Source organism: Helobdella robusta (assembly GCF_000326865.2).
Source record: "Helobdella robusta unplaced genomic scaffold HELROscaffold_13, whole genome shotgun sequence".
Lineage (NCBI taxonomy): Eukaryota > Metazoa > Annelida > Clitellata > Rhynchobdellida > Glossiphoniidae > Helobdella > Helobdella robusta.
The window spans coordinates 3,401,128-3,423,388 of record NW_008703718.1 but is presented as its reverse complement, the minus strand read 5'-3'; the positions used below and the strand labels follow the sequence as shown (position 1 = coordinate 3,423,388).

The 22,261-nt window shown below is 30.3% G+C and overlaps 2 protein-coding genes across 2 annotated transcripts; both read left to right on the top strand.

Annotated features, from left to right (window-relative positions):
- The first annotated feature begins 5,728 nt into the window (after positions 1-5,728).
- Positions 5,729-7,339, top strand: HELRODRAFT_190535 (hypothetical protein). Its single transcript, XM_009014364.1, has 5 exons — positions 5,729-5,852; positions 5,985-6,135; positions 6,621-6,739; positions 6,871-6,930; positions 7,077-7,339. Exons 1-5 carry the CDS (start codon positions 5,789-5,791, stop codon positions 7,289-7,291), a joined length of 609 nt encoding a protein of 202 aa, XP_009012612.1. The 5' UTR covers positions 5,729-5,788; the 3' UTR covers positions 7,292-7,339.
- Positions 7,340-8,475: 1,136 nt separating this feature from the next.
- HELRODRAFT_185356 (hypothetical protein) lies at positions 8,476-17,137 on the top strand. Its single transcript, XM_009014363.1, has 20 exons — positions 8,476-8,627; positions 8,718-8,938; positions 9,391-9,445; positions 9,531-9,600; positions 9,704-9,831; positions 9,948-10,101; positions 10,633-10,742; positions 11,084-11,200; positions 11,295-11,517; positions 11,602-11,725; positions 11,849-12,026; positions 12,281-12,502; positions 12,721-12,886; positions 13,062-13,210; positions 13,441-13,575; positions 13,927-14,092; positions 14,420-14,488; positions 15,194-15,295; positions 15,409-15,865; positions 15,892-17,137. The coding sequence occupies exons 2-19, from the start codon at positions 8,733-8,735 to the stop codon at positions 15,630-15,632; spliced, it is 2,598 nt and encodes an 865-aa protein (XP_009012611.1). The 5' UTR covers positions 8,476-8,627; positions 8,718-8,732; the 3' UTR covers positions 15,633-15,865; positions 15,892-17,137.
- The last annotated feature ends 5,124 nt before the right edge of the window (positions 17,138-22,261 follow it).

Sequence of the window (22,261 nt, the reverse complement as noted above, 5' to 3'; positions counted from 1 at the left end):
AGGAGCGAGAGTCGTCGCGACATCAACATCGCAAGCATTACAAAAGACAGCATCAAGTGGAGAATCTCGGTTATTCATCGCTGCCACGATCTACGCCACACCAACGGTATCATCATCAGCACAACCGCAAACAACAAAAACAACAAAGTCAACAAAAGCGAGAACCTTCTACTCAAGCGCCTGAAGAACAACCACTACAGCAGCAGCAACAGCAACAACAACAGCTACACAAACGACGACAAAAGCACCAGCGTAAACAGCATAAACAACAGAGTCTGGAGCGAGAATCTTCCTTCAAAAGAACGACAATCGTTTGATTAAACATTCCAGCGTACTCGCAAACATTTATAAATGCTATTGAACATTTCCAGACATCTTCAAAAAACTTCACATTTTCAGACGTCACAAGCATATTATCTTATCTTTAATAACTTTCAAATATTTTTAAATTTTAATTTTTCCAACTTTTTTAAAAACCTATAAAAATTTTACGAATCACAATAAAAATTTTTGCGAAAAATTTTAAATAGATTTGAGCGATTCAAGATTTTGGTTCAACACTTATAAACATTTTTTTTCCAAAACATTAAAAAACGGAAATCAAGCCAACAATAGTCCAAACAAAAATTTATCGGATAAAAATCATGTGGAAAAATCATTGAAATCTTTAAACACTATAAAACACTTTAAACTGTTTTAAACACTTCGGAACAGTAATTTCAAAAAAACCTTAACAGACCATGTAATTTTGCATTGTCAAAATTGCATGCTAAAGTAGCCAAATTCGATTAAAGATCAACACCTTGTTTGAATAAATACATAATTATAACGTGCATCTTAAATAACGTATAACATTAATTATTTCATAATCTTGTTCCATTATAATGAAGAAACGTTAATGGTGTAATTCTACAGTTGTTTTTTTCTTTAGTTACATTGTGATATCAATGCATTGATACTTACTACTGTATGATACGGTCGTCATACGGGTGTAATAATTTTTTAAATGTCAAATAATTTAATTAAAATTCTTATAACTTTATTTAAATTTTTATTTATTCCTAAAAATTTGTTACATATTTTATGTCAGCACATAGAGATTTATAAATACCTGTCTTCCGTTCTTCCGTACTAAGAAATATTAATAATATATATATATATATAAATAAAATAAATAAATAAATAAATATATATATATATATATTAAAATATATGTATTAGCTAAATTATATATATATATATATATCATTCACTCACTCATCCAGTATTTTTTATTCGTTTTCATTATTTCTTTATTTATGTATGTATATATATATATATATATATATATATATATATATTATATATATATATATATGTATATTTAGTGATAAGAAAAGGTTCAATTTTTGGTTTGTACACTGTGTTTAATGATTTACAATTGAAAATATGAAAACGAAACGAAACCGTGATGAAATAAATATCTGGATGGTTTGCTTGCTTAAGTGGAATGTCGTTTGTCCAGGCAAAATAATTGGCCTTCGAATTGTAATAAAGTGCTCTAGATGAGAAAAGTTATATTGCTTAGAGTTTTTTTCTAGCGTTTCATATATTCGAAATCTTTTGAGCAGATTATTTGTTTATGACTTTATCACTCTATCAATCTTTGAATTTAGGAAATTTGCATTCAATTCGATCATTCCTGGTGATGTTTTTGTAAGAAATATTTCTTTCTATATAATGAAATTACGCGTAATTAATCTAGTTCGTTATTTAACAAGTAACTGACGGATGTTTTCTGAATGTACGATAAAATTATGTTGCTAAATACCATTTGATTATATCCAAAATTTCAATAAACAAATATGCTACGATTGTTAAGTGAAGCAATATTGAACATGAGATTATGTCGTTCAAGTTTTTTTAAATTCTCATTCCTCTGACTTCTAAATTTTGATTAATTATTACTTTAGTTCGAAAAGACATCATTTTTTGAGATTTAGGTAAATTGCATGAACGTGAACAAGAAAAAGTATCTAACGCCCAATAAAAATGTTTGCATATGAGTGTGTGTTTGTCTGTGAATGTTTTTCTGGTCATGTGTGTGTATGTGTTTTTCTGTGTGTGTGTGTTTCATTTTTCTTTGCGCACTCACTAGTGTACCATTTTAAAGTTGACATTTTAAGTTGCGAGTTAACGATGAACGATTAATGCACCTTGCCAAACTTTTATTGTTTAATTCTTTTTTCCGAGTAACTCTATTAATTCCAACAATTTTAATTTCTATGATATTTAATCGATATATTATTCATGTACGAAAAATGCAAATACTATTTTGCACACGTTGTTAGCTTTAGGATGTACGTTTTTTAATGATAATTAACCACGTGTTTGGCATCTTGTACATTGATTATATTTAATTATTATTTGCTATCTTAACCATTCATACTCTAAATGTTTAATTGTTTTTTGCTGTTTGTTTGTTCGCGTTTATGTTTGCAATTAAAATGGTTAGTAGTTCAATGGCGAGTGTTTCATACACTCAATTTTATAGGAATTACATTGAAAATTATTTTGAATTAAATCAAACTTACAAATAATTTTCAATAGTTAATTAATATTTGTTAAACATAATGATTTTTCGTGTTATATGTTATTTAATATTTAATAATAATTATTAAATTCACCATTTCCAAATGTTAAAGGCGCAAGTCGCTTGTATAACCATTTCTTTTTTAGACTTACATTCGATGAAGTGATTTTTTAGAGCACTAACAACGTGGAAAATAACTTGAATGACACCAGCTCATGTAGTTCATTTATTTAAAAAATACAACTCGTTAATATTTCAACAAACACTACAAGATTCTGAACATGAATACGTGGATACATATAGAACAACAAATAACCTAAAACCTTTAAAGAAGGCCAAATGTTATTTTCAACAAAATCAACTTTTCCAATTTATTACAAGTTTTACTATTCTGCGTAAAATGTCTACGTACGAAATTTTAAATTTTGCATACTAGCTCACGAATGCACATGTCATGTTGGCACCCTTCTACCCAGTTCAAACTTACAACCAGTTATTTCAACGTTTACCTCCTTCTTGCTGTTCATATAAATCTTTCTCTATTTCATTTTCTCATTTTTAGCCGCTTTGGTCTATTTTCCTTTTCGGTTTTACAGTTTAAAATGGCCTTGTTCTGTCACCTAACCCACTCAAATCATTTTTCAATTTTTACAACTTGTCGTGCCCAATTTCTAGTATTTCTATTTATATATATATAATTGATCATTCTTTTGTAAACCGTTAAGCTTCAGAACTGGACAGTTAAGACAAAAATAAAAATTTTACACTCGAACATATGAAATACACATGGAATATGCATGTATTCCACACATGAAATATAGCTTAATTTTTTATGTCATTATATTTTAAAAGAGTAAACAAATTATAGCCGGAAGGGTCGGTTATTTAACTTGCTTGGATCGTTGGCTTACCAACGAAATTGCATGAGTCTTAACGAGCAACCTTTATGAATATCAAAAATGCATTTTTATCCGGTGAAATACAATTATTTCTTCCAATGATTTCATAACAAATAATCCCTACTATTTAAAAAATTTTCTTTGATGTTTTTTAATCAGTCAGATCACAATCATCATCATAGATATCGCGATGAAATCAAATTGAAATTTTTTTTAAATTGCTGATAAAAGTAACTTATTTCATTTCGTGATATTAATTAACATGTTCAATAAGATACTGTTTGATACACTACCATCGATTAACCAAACAGTCAACCGCTGAATCAAATTAACAGGCCGAACAATCAATCAATCAATCAATCAATCAATCAATCAATCAATCAATCAATCAATCAATCAATCAATCAATCAATCAATCAATCAATCAATCAATCAATCAATCAATCAATCAATCAATCAATCAATCAATCAATCAATCAATCAATCAATCAATCAATCAATCAATCAAACAATCAATCAATCAATCAATCAACCAACCAACCAACCAACCAATCAATCAATCAACCAATCAATCTTTAAATTTTTAAAATAGGATGGAGAATTTGTTACGGAATCTTTGGAGGAAATGACGTCATGCTAGCGGTATTCTATACTTAGTGAAATGTATCATTTCAACTTCCACACCAAAAGAACAAGCTTTTTTAAAATCTGAAAAACTGATAAGCATAAAAAGAAATAGATTGAGAGATAGTTCAATTGAAGGGTGCGCGTGTTTAAATGAATGGATACTTGGCAAATAAAACATGTGCATATGTTCTATTTTAGTTAAATTTTGAATAAAATATTTTAAACTCGCTCGCGTCATTTGTTTGATATCGGTATTTGGGATATTCGTGTATGAAGCAGCAAAATTTTAATAGAAAAGCGCTTATAAATCTACGCATATTGGCTCAGCTCGGCTTGGCTCGGCAAAATTTTAATAGAAAAGCGCTTATAAATCTACGCATATTGGCTCAGCTCGGCTTGGCTCGGCTTGGAATTGGATGTTAAGCAAGGTGTGGTCTCCAACTATTTTGAATTCTCCCCGAAAAATTTGAACTGCGTGCGTAATATGTAGCACTGGTTACTGTTGCTTTTATAATGAATTTATATAATGTATATATAAAGCGAGTAAAATTTTATTATAAAAGCGCTTATAAATCTTCGCATATTGGCTCAGCTTGGCTTGGCTTGGCTTGGCTCGGCTCGGCTTGAAATTGGATGTTAAGCAAGGTGTGGTCTTAAACTATTTTGAATTCTCCCAGAAAAATTTGAACTGCGTGCGCAAACCTCGCAAATATTTTTTTATTAATTAATTATTTTTTTCGTTTTTTCATATTTCAATACTCGTTCATTTGGTTCAATCATTGGTTCATTCATTTGTTTCATTCAATTTGATTTATTGGTAAATTGATTGATTAATTGATTAGTCGATTGGTTGGTTGATTAGTTGATTGAATGAATAATTTATTTAACGGTTGGTTGGTTGCTTGTTTAATAAATGTTTGGATGGATGGGTGGTTGAACATTCGAATTTATTGGTTGTGTGTTTGGTTGATTTGATCACGTCCATACTCAAAAGCATACGTATAAACATGTATATGTAAATGTGTGTGCATGTGCATATGTGTGTTATACAAAATGTATGTTTAAAGTATATCTATCTTTGATACTTAACACAAGTGTTATTATAACCATATATCTATATATACACATACATAATACGATACACACAATGAACCTTGAATTATGTGATTTGAAATTATTTTTATGAATTTTCATGAAAATATTGCAATTTCGTAAGTGAGCTAACCTCATTGCTTTATTAAGCGGTAGGTTAGGCACCGTATTTCCGAAACAAAAAGCAATATTTCCATTTAAATTGACAAAAATAATATCAAATTACATAATTCGATTTAATTATTTGTTTTAAAAATATTCAGTCAAGTACATATTTTTTATTAGCTGTTTGTTGAAATCCATGCAATTTCGTATGCAAACCTATGGCTTCATTAAGCGGTAAGCCACTGTGCTTTCTAAGCAAAAAGCAATAATATTATTTAAATAGAAAAAAATAATTTCAAATTACAGGACGTCCAAGACAAAGACTTTATAGATCCCAGAAACACGAGTCTTTTTGGGAACGTTACAACATGAAGCTAAACTCACTACCGCAAGTCGTTGACCACTAGGTATCTTAACTTCACAGACGTCTTTACTTTATTTTGCAAGATTTTTCATTTGTTTATTAAAATAATAAATTATTTATCAAAGTTGAATGTTGATAGACAAAATGATTTCACGATTGACATCGGTCATTTTATTAATTTTTTTAAAAACAGGTAAGATTCTTTTTTTTATATTTGTATTTTTTATTTGTATTTTTATTTTTTTTAACTTGAAAATAACATTAAAAAAAATATAACATAAATAAAAGATAGAAAAAAATAATAATTTTTTGACAATTTCTGCAGAGTTAGCTAAAGCTCTGCCTACCATGAACTGTGATGAAGTCCAAATGAAAAGCGAGCTGGAGAAATGCCTGAAACCATTCAATAATAATTACAGAAATGGAGTTGAAGTTCTCAAAAACTTGCCTGATTCACAAGTCAATGAAATTTGCGGGTACACTATTTACAGATTACTACATTACATCAGTTGTTGTTATATTATGTTATTTATTGAAAAACATTAGCTTTTAAATTTTAATTGAATATATATATATAAAATATAAATGAATATTTATTATTATGTAAAAAAATTTGGCAATGATAAATTTGATGGACCAAGTAAAAGATACTAACAACATGGATTTATTTTTATAATTGGTCTTATGTGGGTGGATTATTATTTCTATTTGAAATTAAGAATTTTAAAATAAAATCTTTCTCGTATATAATGGGTAAATAGAAATTCCAAAATTTAGTAGTTCATCTCTTAATCACTTGCCTGCTATAAGATTTAATGAATGTTAAAAGATTAATATATTTTAAGCTATTTCATTGTTGGTTGAATGGTCATCTTAGTTTAATAATTTTCTACATAATATACTTAATTAATTTTTAATTAAAATTAATTTTTATTAAATTTTATTGTTTATGCCATATCAGTGAATTTGAGCAAGTAAAGCCATGCATGATCCTCTTCATGCATTACTGTCCTGATGTCAAGAAGAAACACAAAAAGTTGGATAAATTTGAGTATGCCTGCACTGCAGACAGAAAATTAGGTAAAATTTTTTAATTAAAAATTATTTGGTATCGTTCAATTTTTATTGTACCAAACTATATCATAAAATTATACCATTATTAATAATAAAGGTTATTGTGGTTGACTGAAAATTAAATATTTTATGATCAGATACTTGGCCTGCAATGCCCAGTGTGATTGTTGACAATGAGGATGAAAATAAAGAAGATGGTATATTTATATTTCTCATCATCATCTACTTTTACTCCATTTTTTACTCATCAAATACATCTTGTAAATTACTTTGTCATCATTGACAACACTGAGAACACATGTATGTCTAAAAATATGGTTCTAATTTCAAATTGACAACACAGAAGAGAGAAGGTGGACGATTGTAAAAGCCTGCATAGCAGCTGGTGTTACAGTCCTTCTGATTCTCTTCTGTGCCATGGCGGAACTCATTTCCAAATTAAGAGTTTACTTGAGGGTTAAAAGGGCTGCCAAGCAGTCTGCCCAAGCTGATCTGCAATCTCTTATCAAGAAACCAGAGGATCCTGATAACGCACCTGGTGCTGAGAAAAAGTGCTAGCCTGAGTGATTTATGGTGAAAATGTTGGTGTGTCTGTGTGTGTGTGGTGTGTCTGTTTGTGTTGTGTGTGTGTGTGTGTGTGTGTGCGTGTGTGTGTGCGTGTGTGTGTGTGTGTTATGTTGATGTGGATGATGTATGGTGAAAATCAGAACATTTGTATCTGAGTTATGTAGTTATATTCTGTGTTTCCATGTCTTTTGTTTTTATTTTTTTATTTTTTGTTAGAATGCTCAAAGAAAGTTTAACTAAGATTTTATTTCATCAATAACAAGCTATTCAAAGTTAAGTGTATTATTATTATCGTTGTTTATGTTATTATCATAATAATTATTATTAATATCTTTATCGTAAATTAAGAAAATATCGTAGTGTTGCCCAACTGATTTCCTGAAATAAAGTGTAGACAATCAGTGTACAAGAAGAGGAAGAATGTTTAATTGTTCTCACATGCCAACAATTAAAAAGCACTGGGTGCAATACATCAAAGAAATATCTATTTTGCATTATTAATAGACTTTTATCTTTTTGCATTATCATCTTTTTTGTAGTTTTGTATAATTTTGAACTTATTTTTACTAAAATTGAAATATTTTAAATTTGTTCATGTCAAAGTATTTATTTTTATGTAATCACGGTTCTGAATGGGCTGCAAACAGACCCAATTAGGCGGGACTTTAAAGGGGGAAATATTGGGTTAGAAGTTATTAAATCATATGGAGAGACAAATATTGAGATAAATTTGCCAAAGTGAATGTACTTTAACACAATTGCCTAGCCCTTACTTTATTTTAATATATGCCAGATAAAGGACAATTTTGTTTAATATGTCTCGTGTTAATAATATAATTATATCATGGTTTTAAAGGCTTTTAGTTTTATCAGTAGTTTAGCTTTTTAATATCTAATGTTTTTCTGAGTTCTGTGATTTTTTTTTATTACTTTCAACATTTGCTGCAAGTGTTCGTTATAACTGTTTTTATTGTTTCACTGATGAAGTACATACTTTTGTCTGTTTAGTTTTTGTCTGTTTTTCAGCTGACAAAAGATGTGACGAAAAATATTCCTCCAAATCAAGCTTATAATTGAAAAAAGACGATGAGACAATCCCAGCCTAAACTCCAGACTGGATAGATCCCGTCACTTATGTTTAATAAGTTATTAATGTCCCGTTAGATATATAGTTCCTCCGTGTAAAATATATGTAATATGTGATGGTTCATTATTTAAATACGTCTATGATAATTAGTATTAAATAATTAATAATAAAATACGTATGAGATGTGTAATCATTGAATTAAAGTTCCAGTTAGTCAATCCAAGAGTTGGGTTCTGTTAGGTACCTTATTTATTTTTAATCTACAATCGATTTTATTTCATTGTCATTTTGTTTCATTTTCAATCCCATTCATTTTCACGAGTAAATTAGTGACCGAATATCAAAATGTCAACTTCGGGTGTTTTCCTGTCCATTCCAAATAAAAAGACTTGGGAAGTTGATCTCGTGAAACCTTTAAAAAGTTTCATTCAAGAAACTTATGGAAACACGGAAGACCATACCGCAGCCCTCAATGAGCTGAACAAACTTCGTCTGAACATGATCCTAAAGGCTGGGGACAAGCATGAATCTGCGCTGGAAGCCATCTATCGGTGAAATTTCTATTTCATGTTCATTTTTAATAGTTTGTTATATATTTTGCTAGGCTGCCAATGTCAATATCTATTATTTATTATATAATATATATATATATATATTTATATATATAATATAATAATAATATATATAATAATATTATATATTATAAATAAATAAGTGTCAGTTGGGTTGAGTTTTGACTGCTTTTAAATAAAAATAAAGTATAATGCTGTAATTTGTAGATATAAAATATTCTAATTGACTAACTATGCCTAACTAATATATTCAGTTTGAGTTGAATTATAAATTAAACAGCTGTTAAATTAAACTTATTAAAGTAAAAACTCAGCTTTTTATGATTTTATTTTATGATTTTATAATTATCAAAATTAAGTAAAATAAAACAAATTCAGTTTATTTAGCTCAAAATATTTTCAATGAAAAACTTAATTTTTTATTTTCAAAGCTACTATGATCAGTTGGTTGTGATTGAAGGAAAGTTTCCTATATCAGAAAACCAAGTAAATTTAATTTTTCATCTAGAAAATATTGAATGTTTTTTCTACATATAAGTAAAATAAAATATGTGATTATGTTATTATTCAGATTAGAGTAACTTTCAAGTGGCAAGATGCTTTTGATAAAGAATCATTATTCTATGGAAAAAGAGTGTTATGTCAGTTTTTTTCAATGTTTATTTTTATAAATAATTACAAATCATCCAATATAATTTCATTTCTCAACAATTACATTGTTATAATTACATTTAAATTCAACAGCATTGACTTCAGGAGCATATGAAAAATGTTGTGTCCTCTTTAACATGGCAGCTATGCAGAGTCGGGTGGCTGAATGTCAAACACTGACCAGTGATGAAGAATTGAAACTGGCAGCCAAACTTTTCCAGGTACATTACAGTACCACTATTGATTTATATAGTTTTTCTTTTGAAAATCTTATCAACATGGACAGGATTTAATTATTATAAATTATTTTTAATCAAAATTTTAACTACTCTTCCAGCAATCCAGTGGAATATTAAGTTATCTGAAGGGCAACACAACGTGCAACATACAGGCAGATCCAACTCCAGATCTCCAGCCTGACACACTTAATGCTCTGTCTGCACTCATGTTGGCACAAAGTCAGGACTGCTTTGTCAGGAAAGCTACTAATGGTTGGTTGTTTTATTTGCTACATTAATTAATGTTGTCAGTGTATTGTTGCCATTTTACGTTTTCTGAGTGTATACTATTGTTGTTGCACTGTCCTATGGATATTTTTATGCTTTGCTGTCATATTATGTGTTTGTTTTTTCTGTTATTTGTGTTATACAAGCTTGTCATGCTGTAAGTTTAATTTTATTGGGCACTTAGTTCTGTTTTGTTTCTCATTGGTATAGGTTTCATGTCATGAGTGTTTATCATCCTTTTTTTTGCTTTTTTTACATATTTTTGTTTTGTTTTTTAATGTTTTGAAATTATTTATTCACTATGTTATTGATGCAAAATCATGTTTAATAGTTTAATTTAATAAAATCATGTCTATTAAAATTTTTTCTATTATTTTTGCAACTCTGTTGTTTTGAAGTTGCTGTTTTAAAGTCTTCCACTGGTCATTTCTTTGTTTTATTATAATTTTATTAGATTGTATATTTGTTTTTATTAATATTTATTTTTTTAAATGAAAATAATAATCACAACAAAAGACAAAATGAAGCCGGCAGTGATTGCCAAACTTGCCATGCAATGTTCTGAACTCTATGCAGATGCTCACAAGTTACTTCAATTGGAATCTATCAAGCAAATATGGCCCAAGGCAATTTATTCATTATTATTATTAAATTAATCATGTGTGCAAAATATGTTTCCTAGCAATGTTGAAATTATATGCAGTTTGCTAAGTTATCAGTTGATTGTTTACTATCAAGATTTTTAAAGAGTTTATTAGCCTTGCATGTACTTGAATGTTTATGAAATGCACTATCTTTTACCATAATTTATTCATATCAATTAGAAACCTATTTTATATTTGAGATGAATTTTTTTTATCTATGGCAAACACAGTTTATTTTATTCAAAAAATTTTTCTCTTAATAGATATTGCAATTATAGCTGTTATTGATTATGAGCTGTAGTTATTATTTGTTTTCTGGTAAGGATTGGTTGTTGAGTGTGGCTGGTAAGCAGTCCGCATACTTTGCAATGGCAGAATACTACCAGAGTCAAGTTTCAAAAGAAAGCAAAGATTTTGGAGAAGAAATTGCAAGATTGAAAGTTGGCTTAAATTTTATTTTGCCATAATGTAATTGGTTTCCAGATGCAATGTGTATATTATTATGATCATGTTGATTCTCTCCTTATTAAAAAGCACAGCAAAGAGTTGATCATGGCCAGCGAAATGCGCTCAGGTGCCCAGTTTATATTCCAAGATTTGAAAGGGAAGATCATTCGTTCACTGACTGAAGCTGAAAAGGACAATGATTTCATATACCATGCAAAAATTCCTGAACTGAACAGCTTGGCACCAATTGGGAAGGCTGTCGTTGCAAAAGTTCTCCCAATTGCTGCACCATTCAGTAAACAATTTAAAGGTTCCTTTACATTTGTTCACTTTTATGATTATTATGTCAAAGGTGTTACATTGCTACTAAACCAAATTTTCAACCTCTCAAAAGATTTATTTGAGAAGATAGTTCCATTATCTGTGCATCTAGCGTTTGTGAGTTATGAGAACAGAAGGTCTGCTTACATCAATCTGGAAATAAGCAAACTCAGAGATTGTACACAAATGCTTAACAGGTATGCATCAGTTTCAATACATTGTATCATTTTAACTTTTCTTTCTTCATAATTATTTTTAATAACTTATTGCTTTGTCTGACGATTTGTAAATGTTTTCAAACTCATAAACTCATTTAACAGCGTCTTAGCATCTCTGAATTTGCCAGCAGCACTAGAAGACGTTGGTGGGAGAGAGATTCCAAAGTCAGTATCGACGAAAGCAGGTGAGTTGAAGCAAGCGGGGGGATTTGAGGTCTTAGAGAGGTTGATGAGGGAGCTTCCTGCACTCCTGCAGAGGAACAAGGAAATACTTGACGAGGTCCTATTACTACTAATTTCAAATAAAAGTGTCTCTGCTATGTTCAGTAGCTGTTATATTGTTTACTTTAATAATGCTAATAAGGTGTCGGTGTTAATTTTGGTACATTTTTTTAAAACATGTAACAAATAAATGTTATTTCATTCAACCTAAGATTGTTATATTTCATCATTTTCATGAAAATCATAGTCATGTTTTTTATATTATAAGGATTAAAATAATCAGAATTATTTACTGATAGTATTTCAAAACAGACAGACCGAATGTTGATTGAAGAAGAGGAGTCAGACACACAGCTAAGAAATCAGTTTAAAGAGAGATGGAGCAGAACTCCATCGAACAAGTTGACAGAAACAATAAAAGCTGAAGCAGGGAAATACAGGACCATCATCAACAACGCCATCAATGCAGATGCCATCGTCAGGGAAAGATTCAACAAGCACAAGGATGACATTAAGCTCCTCAGCATGTCAGATGTTAGTGCTGCTTTGTTTAACTTTCATTTTGTAGTTTTTTTATTTATTCATAAATTGTATCATTAGTTTTAACTGAAACCAGCATTAATATAAATATTCTTGCATATGTAAATTGGAATGATTGAATAATTTTTTGGAATTCTGAAGGCTGATACTTATTCTTACTTGCCATTATCCAGTGTTTATAGTTATTCAGATGTTATTTTAAATGAACTTAGGGAGACATACAGTCCTGTTTACCATCGTCCGGATCAAATGCCCACTCTGAGAACCTACCTGTGGTTGCTGAATTGAGAAGTCTTATGAAGAAGTTGGATGATGTTAAATTGCAGAGAGACAATTTAGAGAAGGAAATAAGAGATATATCGTCTAAGGATAACTTGAGTTTGTGTGTTTGAAGTGTGTTCATTGTATTAAATTATATTTATGTTACGTATAATTACATGAAATTACTTAATTAAATTACTTAATCACAATTTTTTTATTTCAAGTAACTTCTTAGTTGTTTTTGTGCCTTTTCAAATCATTTACTTAGCATTAACTAAAAATTGAAATGCAGCCTCAGAGTTCCTATCTGCCTTGCTAACAGATGGAGCCATTGATGAGGAAAAAATATCAATGTCATACATTTCCAGAGTATTCGCTCCAATCGTGCAGAGAGTTAAGGATAATTTGCAAACTCAAGAAGAGTTGCTGCAAAGAGTTCAGGTTGTTTGTAACACTTTTTTTCATTTAGTTTTCTAAATTTAGAAAAATTTGACTTTATTTTTTCTTGTTTTAAATTAATATTAAAATTAACATGTCTTAGAAATGATTAAATATTTTTTATAAATCAAAAGCTAGATATAATACGGTCAGAAGTATTTCAAATTTAATAACCGAGATATCAAAAACATTTATTGATATCTAATTATCATAGTAATTGATATCCACGCCAGATTGCCAACACAGAATTTAGTCAAATTAAGAACAAGAACGAGTCTGCTGCAGCCAGGGAAGAAAAATTGAAGAGTTTAGCCTCTGCATACGATAGTTTCACTGAACTAAAGGGCAACTTGGAAGAAGGAACCAAGGTTTAACCCACTTCAAAATTTACCCCACTCATTTATTTCTCATGTGATCATGTCAAGAAACATTTCACATAATTAAACAGATTGTAAACATAGTAATCATTAAATCTTTGCTCCAATGGATTTTTTCGTTATTAATGAAGCCGATTATATATTTTAAAATGTTTCTTTCATAATATTTTTTCATTTTTTTTGATTGAGAAAAGATGTGGGTATTCATCGATGGTTGCATATTAACCACGTTGAGATATTTTTCTCAAGTCACTTTTTCCGGATTTCGTTTTCTATGAATGAAAGTTTGTAGTTTTTAAAACGAGATAATAATTAAATTAAATTGTGTTATTCTTTGAACAGTTCTATAATGACTTGACCGAGATACTTCTGAAGTTTCAATCGAAAGTGAATGACTTCTGTTTTGCCAGGAAAACTGAGAAAGAAGAACTGATGAAGGATCTCTCGGCCAACATCGCCCGCCAGACAACTGCTCCTGCTCCAGTGGCACCTTCATATCAGAAACCCGGTCTGTAATCCATGGATGGAATTTAATTAAGTTTAAATCACTCAGTTTTTTCAGTTTGAATTCAGTTTTGGTTTGGAGCTAGCTAACTAAATTTTATACCTTCATTAACACATTGTACATTTTTCGTTTCCATTTACACTTTACTAACATTTATTTTAATATTTCAATTTTATAGATTTTTGGGCTAGTAATTATTTATTATAATTTTGTTAACGTAATTTTTTGTTAGCATTTACATTTTTTGCTTTTGCTTTTTTGCATTTGCTTTCATATACGCAATGTGAGACAATCAAGACTAAACCCAAAATGACTACTACTATTTCCTAGATGACATAAACAAAAAACAAGAACCTCCAAAAAGACCACCACCCCCAAAATTGAAGCATGATACACCAGGTTTCAAAAATTATAACATCTTACATCTGCACATGCAAGCACTCACACATGAAAACCTTGTCAAAATATATCTCAGTCAACGCCTTTTTTAAAATGTTGTGCATGGTTCTATTAATTTTTAATTTTTTTTTCTAACATAGTTCTTTTTGTTTATCAATTTTTTATGTTTTACAAAGTTTATAATTTGGTCATGGAATGTTATACAAAACGTTACCTTAAAATTGTCAATTTCTAGCACGCAAGTAAAAGCACTCAGACTAGTGAAGCTATATGTTTGATCTATCAGAGATATTGCACTAAGGTTTTCAAGCATTTTTGAAACTTCCATAAGTATGTGACAGCCGATGAAACTCACAAGAAATCATCACAAATACATTTAAATTTGGCCTGTAATCGCGTAATAAGACGATGATAAGGTGTAGAAAAAAACCAAAAAAGAAAGGACCAACGTATTTTGTATAAACAAATTTAGCCGTATTCTTAACAACAAAATATTTGTCATTGGTAATGGTAACTGTTAATAAGTGTGTTATTATTTTGTCAATTATATAATGTTGTTGTAGTAGAGAAGTGAAATTAAACATTCAACATAACACTGAACACAAGAAGGAACAAAAAAAAGTTAATTCAATGGTCTGGCTGTAAATGTAGAAATTAATGTCATGTTAACTGACGAAAAAATATAAATTATCAATTGAAAAACAGCAGCTCCACCAGTAGCAGCGCCAAGAAACCTGCCAGCATCATACACTGAACCTCCTCAACAGCAACCATATCCCACGCAACCACCTTCATCCAATTATGCAGGTTTGGTGATTTCTTTAAAATTATTTTTTCTTACATAAATTTAGATATTTAAAAATTCTTTGAAATATTCGTCACAATCTCATTACCAAGCGAAAATCCTAAATTTTAAACAGGTCACGCGACATCTCCACCATACCCAACATCTTTTCAATCCATGCCTTATCCAAACTACCAGCCACCTATGCCGACCGGCTATAATCCGTATTACAATCCCTACCCACAACCACCATACCAGCCAACTCCAGGTTACAATCCAGCGTACAACCCATCCTATCCTCAACAACAATATCCTGGATACCCGCAACAGCAATTCCCAGGCTACCAGCCAAGACCGTGAATTAAACAATATGAACTCATCACGTAAACGCACTCGTCTGACTTTTTAATGAATTTGTGTTTAATAATGTTTAAAATGTCTTTATATTTTCATTCTAATATTTCAGTTTAATTTGACACTTTTTTCAAATTAATTTAATTGTCGTTCTTGGCTAACTTGATTTTTGTCAGTCATAATTTTTCAAATTGCTATTTCACGTGATTTTACGATCACTTCTAATTTCGTTTCTGGACGAGCTGGGTGGTTTAAATGTTTCAACACTTTAAATTATTCCGTCGAACTTATTTGTCGGGTTTGTACGTGCTAAACAGAGTTTAAAACATATTTATAAGTTTATTCATGAGATAAGCCAGGAACGTTAATTATTTACAATAAACATTTTCATCAAGATAAAATTAAAAAAATTCTTTTTTATCTCAACCTCAGTCAAAAATTACAACAAGATATTATTTTTTAAACTGGCCAACGTTGTTAGCATTGTTTGTTGTATTAGTAGCTGCAGCGTTAGCGGGATTAGTGTAGTAGCTATTCCAAGCAGAATTCCAAGCAGTATTCCAATCGTAATTGCTTCCATGCTGTCCAGTGTAATACGATGGATCGCTGGCATTAACGTTTTGTGGGTACTGTGGTGGGTACATAAAACCAGACGGGTCCCATGCACCTTGGTTGTAAGCGTTGTTCCAATATGGCTGGTAAGCCCCGTAAGGGTTAGCAGAGTAATTGTAATTAGCGTTATAAGTGTTAGCTGCGTCGTAGTTGTTGCTACTTGGTGTGGTGGGAGTTGCAGCTACCTTTGAATTAGTGGATTTGTTGACAGAAGGCGTAATATTGACATTGGCGTTGGGGTCAATATTTTTGCTGATACTGGCTGCAGCTCCAGTATTGACATAACTATTAGCAACATTTGTACTGGGACAAGTATTTGCACTTGTACCTGTGTTAATGTTGTTGACAGTGCTATTGTTATTATTGTTGCTGGATGGTGCCCCAGACCATTTCATTGGCTTTGTGAGGTCCACCCACGTATTCTGATTATAGTTAAAGTTGTTGTAATTATTATTATAATTGTCATTGTTGTTACTGATAGATTGTTGGTAGTTATTATTCACGTTGCTGCTTTTCATGTTGTTATTATTGTTCATGTTATTGTTAAAGTTGTTTATCATGTTGCTATTGTAGTTATTATTCATGTTGTTATTTTGGTTATGATTTATTTTATTTCTATTGAACAAAGGTGGTTTTAAAGGTGGTGGTGCATTCCAGTTGCTGCGACCTACACTATTTGGTTGAAATCTCTGTTGGTTGTTGTTGTTGCTATAGCCTCTGTTGTTATTATTTTTACCACCAAACTCTTTGCTATTCTGATAATTAGCATTCCTTTTATTTTGATAGTATCTGTTACCACCATGATCATTTTGAAAATCTTTGAAATATTCCTTACCTCCAGTTCTACTTGCCAGAATGTTTTCAACCAGCGCATCTATTTCATCCAAGACATCGTCAATATCACTCCTTGAATCATTTCTCTTTCTCTTGGAGTTCCTGAAGTCTCCCTCTAAATTGTAGTTGATGTTCAGCCCTAACTGATCTTTCACCAGGTTCATGACATCCTGTCGACTCATGTTATGCTTAGCCATTTCCATCAAATCAAGCGGTTTCTTCTTGTCATTTGATGCACTCAACGTGAGTTGGGGCTGGTTGCCATCTTGCATGACATCTGATTCGTTCAGTTCTATTTTGGATTTCATTTTCGCTTCCTCATCTTCTTCATCCCATAACCCTAGATCTTTCAATGCTTTTTCAGCTGCTTCCAGCTTTGCTGTTTTTTTGTTTTTTCCAACACCAACATATGTTTTGTCATCAACATGTACAGCAACTGTAAAAGCTATTATACATGTATTTTTCAGTGGAGTTTCGGCTACTACTCTGTATTCCAGCTCTGGCCTCAAATCATTCAACTTTGAAACAGCAGATCTAGTGCCATCAAACAATTTAGGTTTTTCATTATATTTTTTATCTTTCAATCGTTTTCTTTCATTAAGTTCTTCAACTTTTGTATCATACATTCCATTCTCTTTCAAAACAGAAATTACATGTTTGGCCAAATTTGTTTTGGCAAGCTTTTTGTTGCTTCCAGAACTTTCATAAATTTCACCCTCAATATTTGTCTGAGCAGTGACAGTTTTTGATAAGACTGCTTGATTGCCAACGTAAGGAAAGGTTATCTTCATGTCTGGATAAAACTCGTTCAGTTGTTTGACTGGATTAGTTATAGGATTGTAATAATCTGCCTTTAAAGCTTGGTCTTCCAATTTTTTCTTATACATTTTCCATATTTGCTCATCACCTTCATAAACGGGCATGCCATCTGCAGCAAGAAAAAATAATTAATTCAATAAAGTTTGATGATTTTATCATTTAAAAAACAAACCTTCTAGAACTCCAAAATCAATTTTGTACATTGTTTTGAGAGCTTCTCTGGCGGCTCGGGCTCTTGCTAGTTTTTTACTAGGAGCCGATCCTTTAAATTCTGTATCATTAACTTGAACAGACATAACAAAAAACACTCTGTGTTTGTCAACAACAGCTGAGATTAAACGATAAGTTGATTCAGGATGCAGTTCAGATAAGATTGATAACGAGTTCCTGCCAATCATGTGTCTACGTTCATCGCCATCATATGTTAGAGCTTCAATCCATTCATCCATGTCGTCTTCATCTGTTGTGGCCTCATGAGAAACTTTACTGAAATCACAAAAGAGAGTTGAGCTGTTATCAATAATGTCTGATGTGAAGTCATTCCAGCAATATGGATCTTCCTTTAAATTTTCAGGATCATCAGTCAATTTGTCTAACTTTCTTAAATACATCAGAGCGTATTCTGCAGCCATAATTTTAGCTTTCCTTTTGGAAATGCCTATTCCCTGAAGCATCTGCAATAAAAATTCAAAAAATATTATAGATAACAATCTTCTTTAAAAATAGCAATTTTCATCAATACAAGGCTTAGCACACTTCAAAAAATAATAATTAAAATTTTGTCAACTGAATTTCAGATATGAAACGAGATAAGCAAGCAACTATGTTTTAAAATCATAAACAGGGTACAATAAAATCTTCCACCTTTTTTCTCACTATCTTAAAAATTTAAAGCCTTAAACATGGATCTGCATCTGTTAACTTATAGACTGTTGTATGACGATTTTGTACAAGGTTGTTTAAAGCTGTTAGAAATGAATTTCTTTTGTACATTTTTGTAGGCTAACCTTTCAATAGAAACCAATAAATTTTTCTATAATGAGAATGGAAGAAAACTAATGTTTTTATTGTTGATTCTGTTCTTGGTTACTAATTTGCAAAGCATATTTCAACCATAGCTTCAGGATCAAAATTACTGTGCTTAACATTAAAAACAACTCAGCACTTGAGGTATTTTATTTATTAACTTGACTCATTTCTGAAGCACAAGATCTCTTGATAAATAGTTTGTGGAATTTTTTGTGAAATTTTATCAAGTTTTGACAAAAATTTAATCAGCAAAAATCATCAGGACCCACTGTCTTTAAGTGCAACTAAAGTAAAAACTCTAATAATGACTTAGTAGATGTTTCAAGAAAATTTTATGAAGGCTGACACAACAATAAACACTTTTTCTTCAAACACTAGCTAGAGTATTATCGATGAGTTATTTAAATTTAACAATATGTTGTTATTCCACAGTGAAGAAGTTTTTTCACTATTTTTACTATTTGTAAGATTAATTGGTATGAAAAAACTAGGAAGTTTCATCCTTCAATAAATCACTAAATTGAAAATCTAATGGCATTCTTTGAAAAAAAATTATATCCACCTATGCAAAAGAAATGCAATAAAAAAACTTAATTAATAAACATTTTTATAAGCTTTTGAGAGAAATTTCATTATATTTTCAAAACTTACTCAACTTTTTGTTTATTAGAAGTACATTCATCATCAATCTTGAGAGGTTTCTAAGCCTATAGGATGGAAGTTTGTTGAGCTCACTGACAATGATGAAGCAAAAATGAATTTTCTTGAATGTTGCAACCAAAATTCTGAAATTCAGGATAAAGTAACTGCAGCCGCATTCTATTCAACTCCCATTTCCCGAAGTTTTTCTGCTTCATATTTATCAAATTCAGAAATAGACTTGTTGCATGTGACCTTCCTATTATACCTTTGCTAATACTCAGCTAATGTCCTGAAAGATAATTTAAGGATTGAGGTCAACTTTTTGCAAGTTTTATGCAGGTATTAAGAATGGTCCAAATGATTGGTCTTAATTAAATTAATAAGCAACAATGCAAATATAAGCATAATTTCTGCTTCATATTTATCAAATTCAAATTCAGAAATAGACTTGTTGCATGTGACCTTCCTATTATACCTTTGCTAATACTCAGCTAATGTCCTGAAAGATAATTTAAGGATTGAGGTCAACTTTTTGCAAGTTTTATGCAGGTATTAAGAATGGTCCAAATGATTGGTCTTAATTAAATTAATAAGCAAAAATGCAAATATAAGCATAATCTTTACAATGCATACTAGAATTTTTTGCTTGGGTTCCAGAGCTGAGGAAATTAGGCAAAAGTGTTTTGGCACTATCAAAAGGTTTAAGAAAGCCATCTTAAAGTTAGACTATGACTAGCTAAACCTAAAAAAAACTAACTTAAATATAATTTACTAATGGTATTGCTCAATCAAAATCATTATCAATTTTTAATTGAATGACTTTTGAAAGTAGTGGAACTGTTGAATTCACACCTGAGCCTTTTAAATGCCTTGATTATGATTATGGTGGAGTTGGACAAACAAAATTTAACTTTTACTAAAAATCTTGCTGTGACAAATGAAATAAAAATAAGCAATTAGAAAAAACCCAAAGCTGTTGAATTGTTTTTAGATAATTGAAGTTGGAACAAAATGAATAACCTGGGATTCTATTTCAATCTCCATGACATAAATCATTTGGGATTGATCAGCAGCTCCATACTGGCCAACCAAACTGTAAGAGCAACCGGGGTAAATTTCACTCAACATTTCCAAACCATTTTTTGGTTTTTTCTTTAGTTTTCCTTCACCTTAAAAAGCAATTATGTATACTTAGCATAATAAAATATTAATTAGAAATAAAAAAATTATTACTTTCAACCGGATCCGCCATTTTCATGGATCGATGGACCAACACAGCTTGTCGTTATTAAATGTGTACATAGATAAATTATTCAGCAAAAACCAGGAGCCATTTTACAAAAAATATTTTTTAACTTTGTACACACATATATAAAATATATATATATGTAAGAATGTGTATACTCTATATGTATGTTAGTACTGTAATCTAATATCATATATATAGAATAAAATTCTAAATCGAAGTTTACGGTACAATTTGTCATTAAAACTCGTTTATTTCATTATTTTTGACAAAAATTTGTTCTTTTCATTTATGCGCTCATATCATGTAAGTTTAGATTAGAATCATATATAATGAATACATTGCATATAATTTGTGTGATTGGATGAAAGTGCCTTGTTGTATCCTTCCCTTTAAAAGTCTTACTGAAAAGTAGTAGGATCAGCGTTGAGCACTACGTTTCAATTCCTGCTTTCAATTCACCACCTAAAATTATTCAAACACACTTAGAGGTGTGGTGGGTGTGATCGACGAGTTAGCTCAGACCATAAGACATACGGCTCAGAAGTAAAAGTTTCATATTCATTGTTATAGCTTTGTCGAAAAACCTTATTTAAAACGAAAAAAATGTGATTCTTGTGATCGAGTTCATAAGGGATATTGTGGGAGAATGAAGAAAGAATGGAACACTATCAAGCTATATAAGAATGTTATTGGCAATATGTTGAAAAATTATTTGAATGAAACTTGTTTTACATTTTATATCGTTATTTTTATCAGGAACAACTTCATCCGTTCAATTACAAATTTATTAATATTTTTATTAATTAATTAATTAAAACTAATTAATTCAATAATCTATTCATTCATTCATCCTCGATTCATTGAATTTTTCATCTTCTTTGATGAGTTGTACACGAATACGACGAACACTATTTTGGTGAACAAACTAGAGATATTAGAAGAAAAAAATTTCCTTGACATGTTTATAGTACATAGAAAATATTTATTTTTATTCTTACTGCTTACATTTAACAAGCAAACAAACCGAAATCCTCTTCATGCAGTTCGACAACAATTCAGTGCGCGTTTTTTATCTGGAAAACATCGCTAGAAGGTGATTTTTCTTTGCTATTTTCGAGAGGCTCACAAAAAAAACTTCTGTTTTGTTTTGTTTTTATGTATAACATATTTAATACACGATGAACGCTACCAACGCTTTATATTCATTCACTAATACATAATAATTTATTAATGTTTATCAACTTATATTCAAATTTTTCAATTTGTATTTGTAAATTTTTATCAACAAAATTGAGACTCAACAGACTTGACGTATATATATATATATATATATATATATATATATATATATATATATATATATATATATATATATATATATGTTGGTAATAGAATAATTTTTACAATATTCTATAAATTCTACCGAATGTTTGGTGATAATATGTTTGAA

What these genes read in the sequence shown, in the direction of transcription:
- HELRODRAFT_190535 (XM_009014364.1), top strand. Translation starts at nt 5,789, where the DNA reads ATGTTGATAGACAAAATGATTTCACGATTGACATCGGTCATTTTATTA. An exon ending in ATTAATTTTTTTAAAAACAG is followed by an intron (nt 5,853 to 5,984) that starts GTAAGATTCTTT and finishes CAATTTCTGCAG; the next exon opens with AGTTAGCTAAAGCTCTGCCT. An exon ending in GGATGAAAATAAAGAAGATG is followed by an intron (nt 6,931 to 7,076) that starts GTATATTTATAT and finishes TTGACAACACAG; the next exon opens with AAGAGAGAAGGTGGACGATT.
- HELRODRAFT_185356 (XM_009014363.1), top strand. Translation starts at nt 8,733, where the DNA reads ATGTCAACTTCGGGTGTTTTCCTGTCCATTCCAAATAAAAAGACTTGG. An exon ending in TCAAGCAAATATGGCCCAAG is followed by an intron (nt 10,743 to 11,083) that starts GCAATTTATTCA and finishes TTTTCTGGTAAG; the next exon opens with GATTGGTTGTTGAGTGTGGC. An exon ending in AAGAAATTGCAAGATTGAAA is followed by an intron (nt 11,201 to 11,294) that starts GTTGGCTTAAAT and finishes CTTATTAAAAAG; the next exon opens with CACAGCAAAGAGTTGATCAT.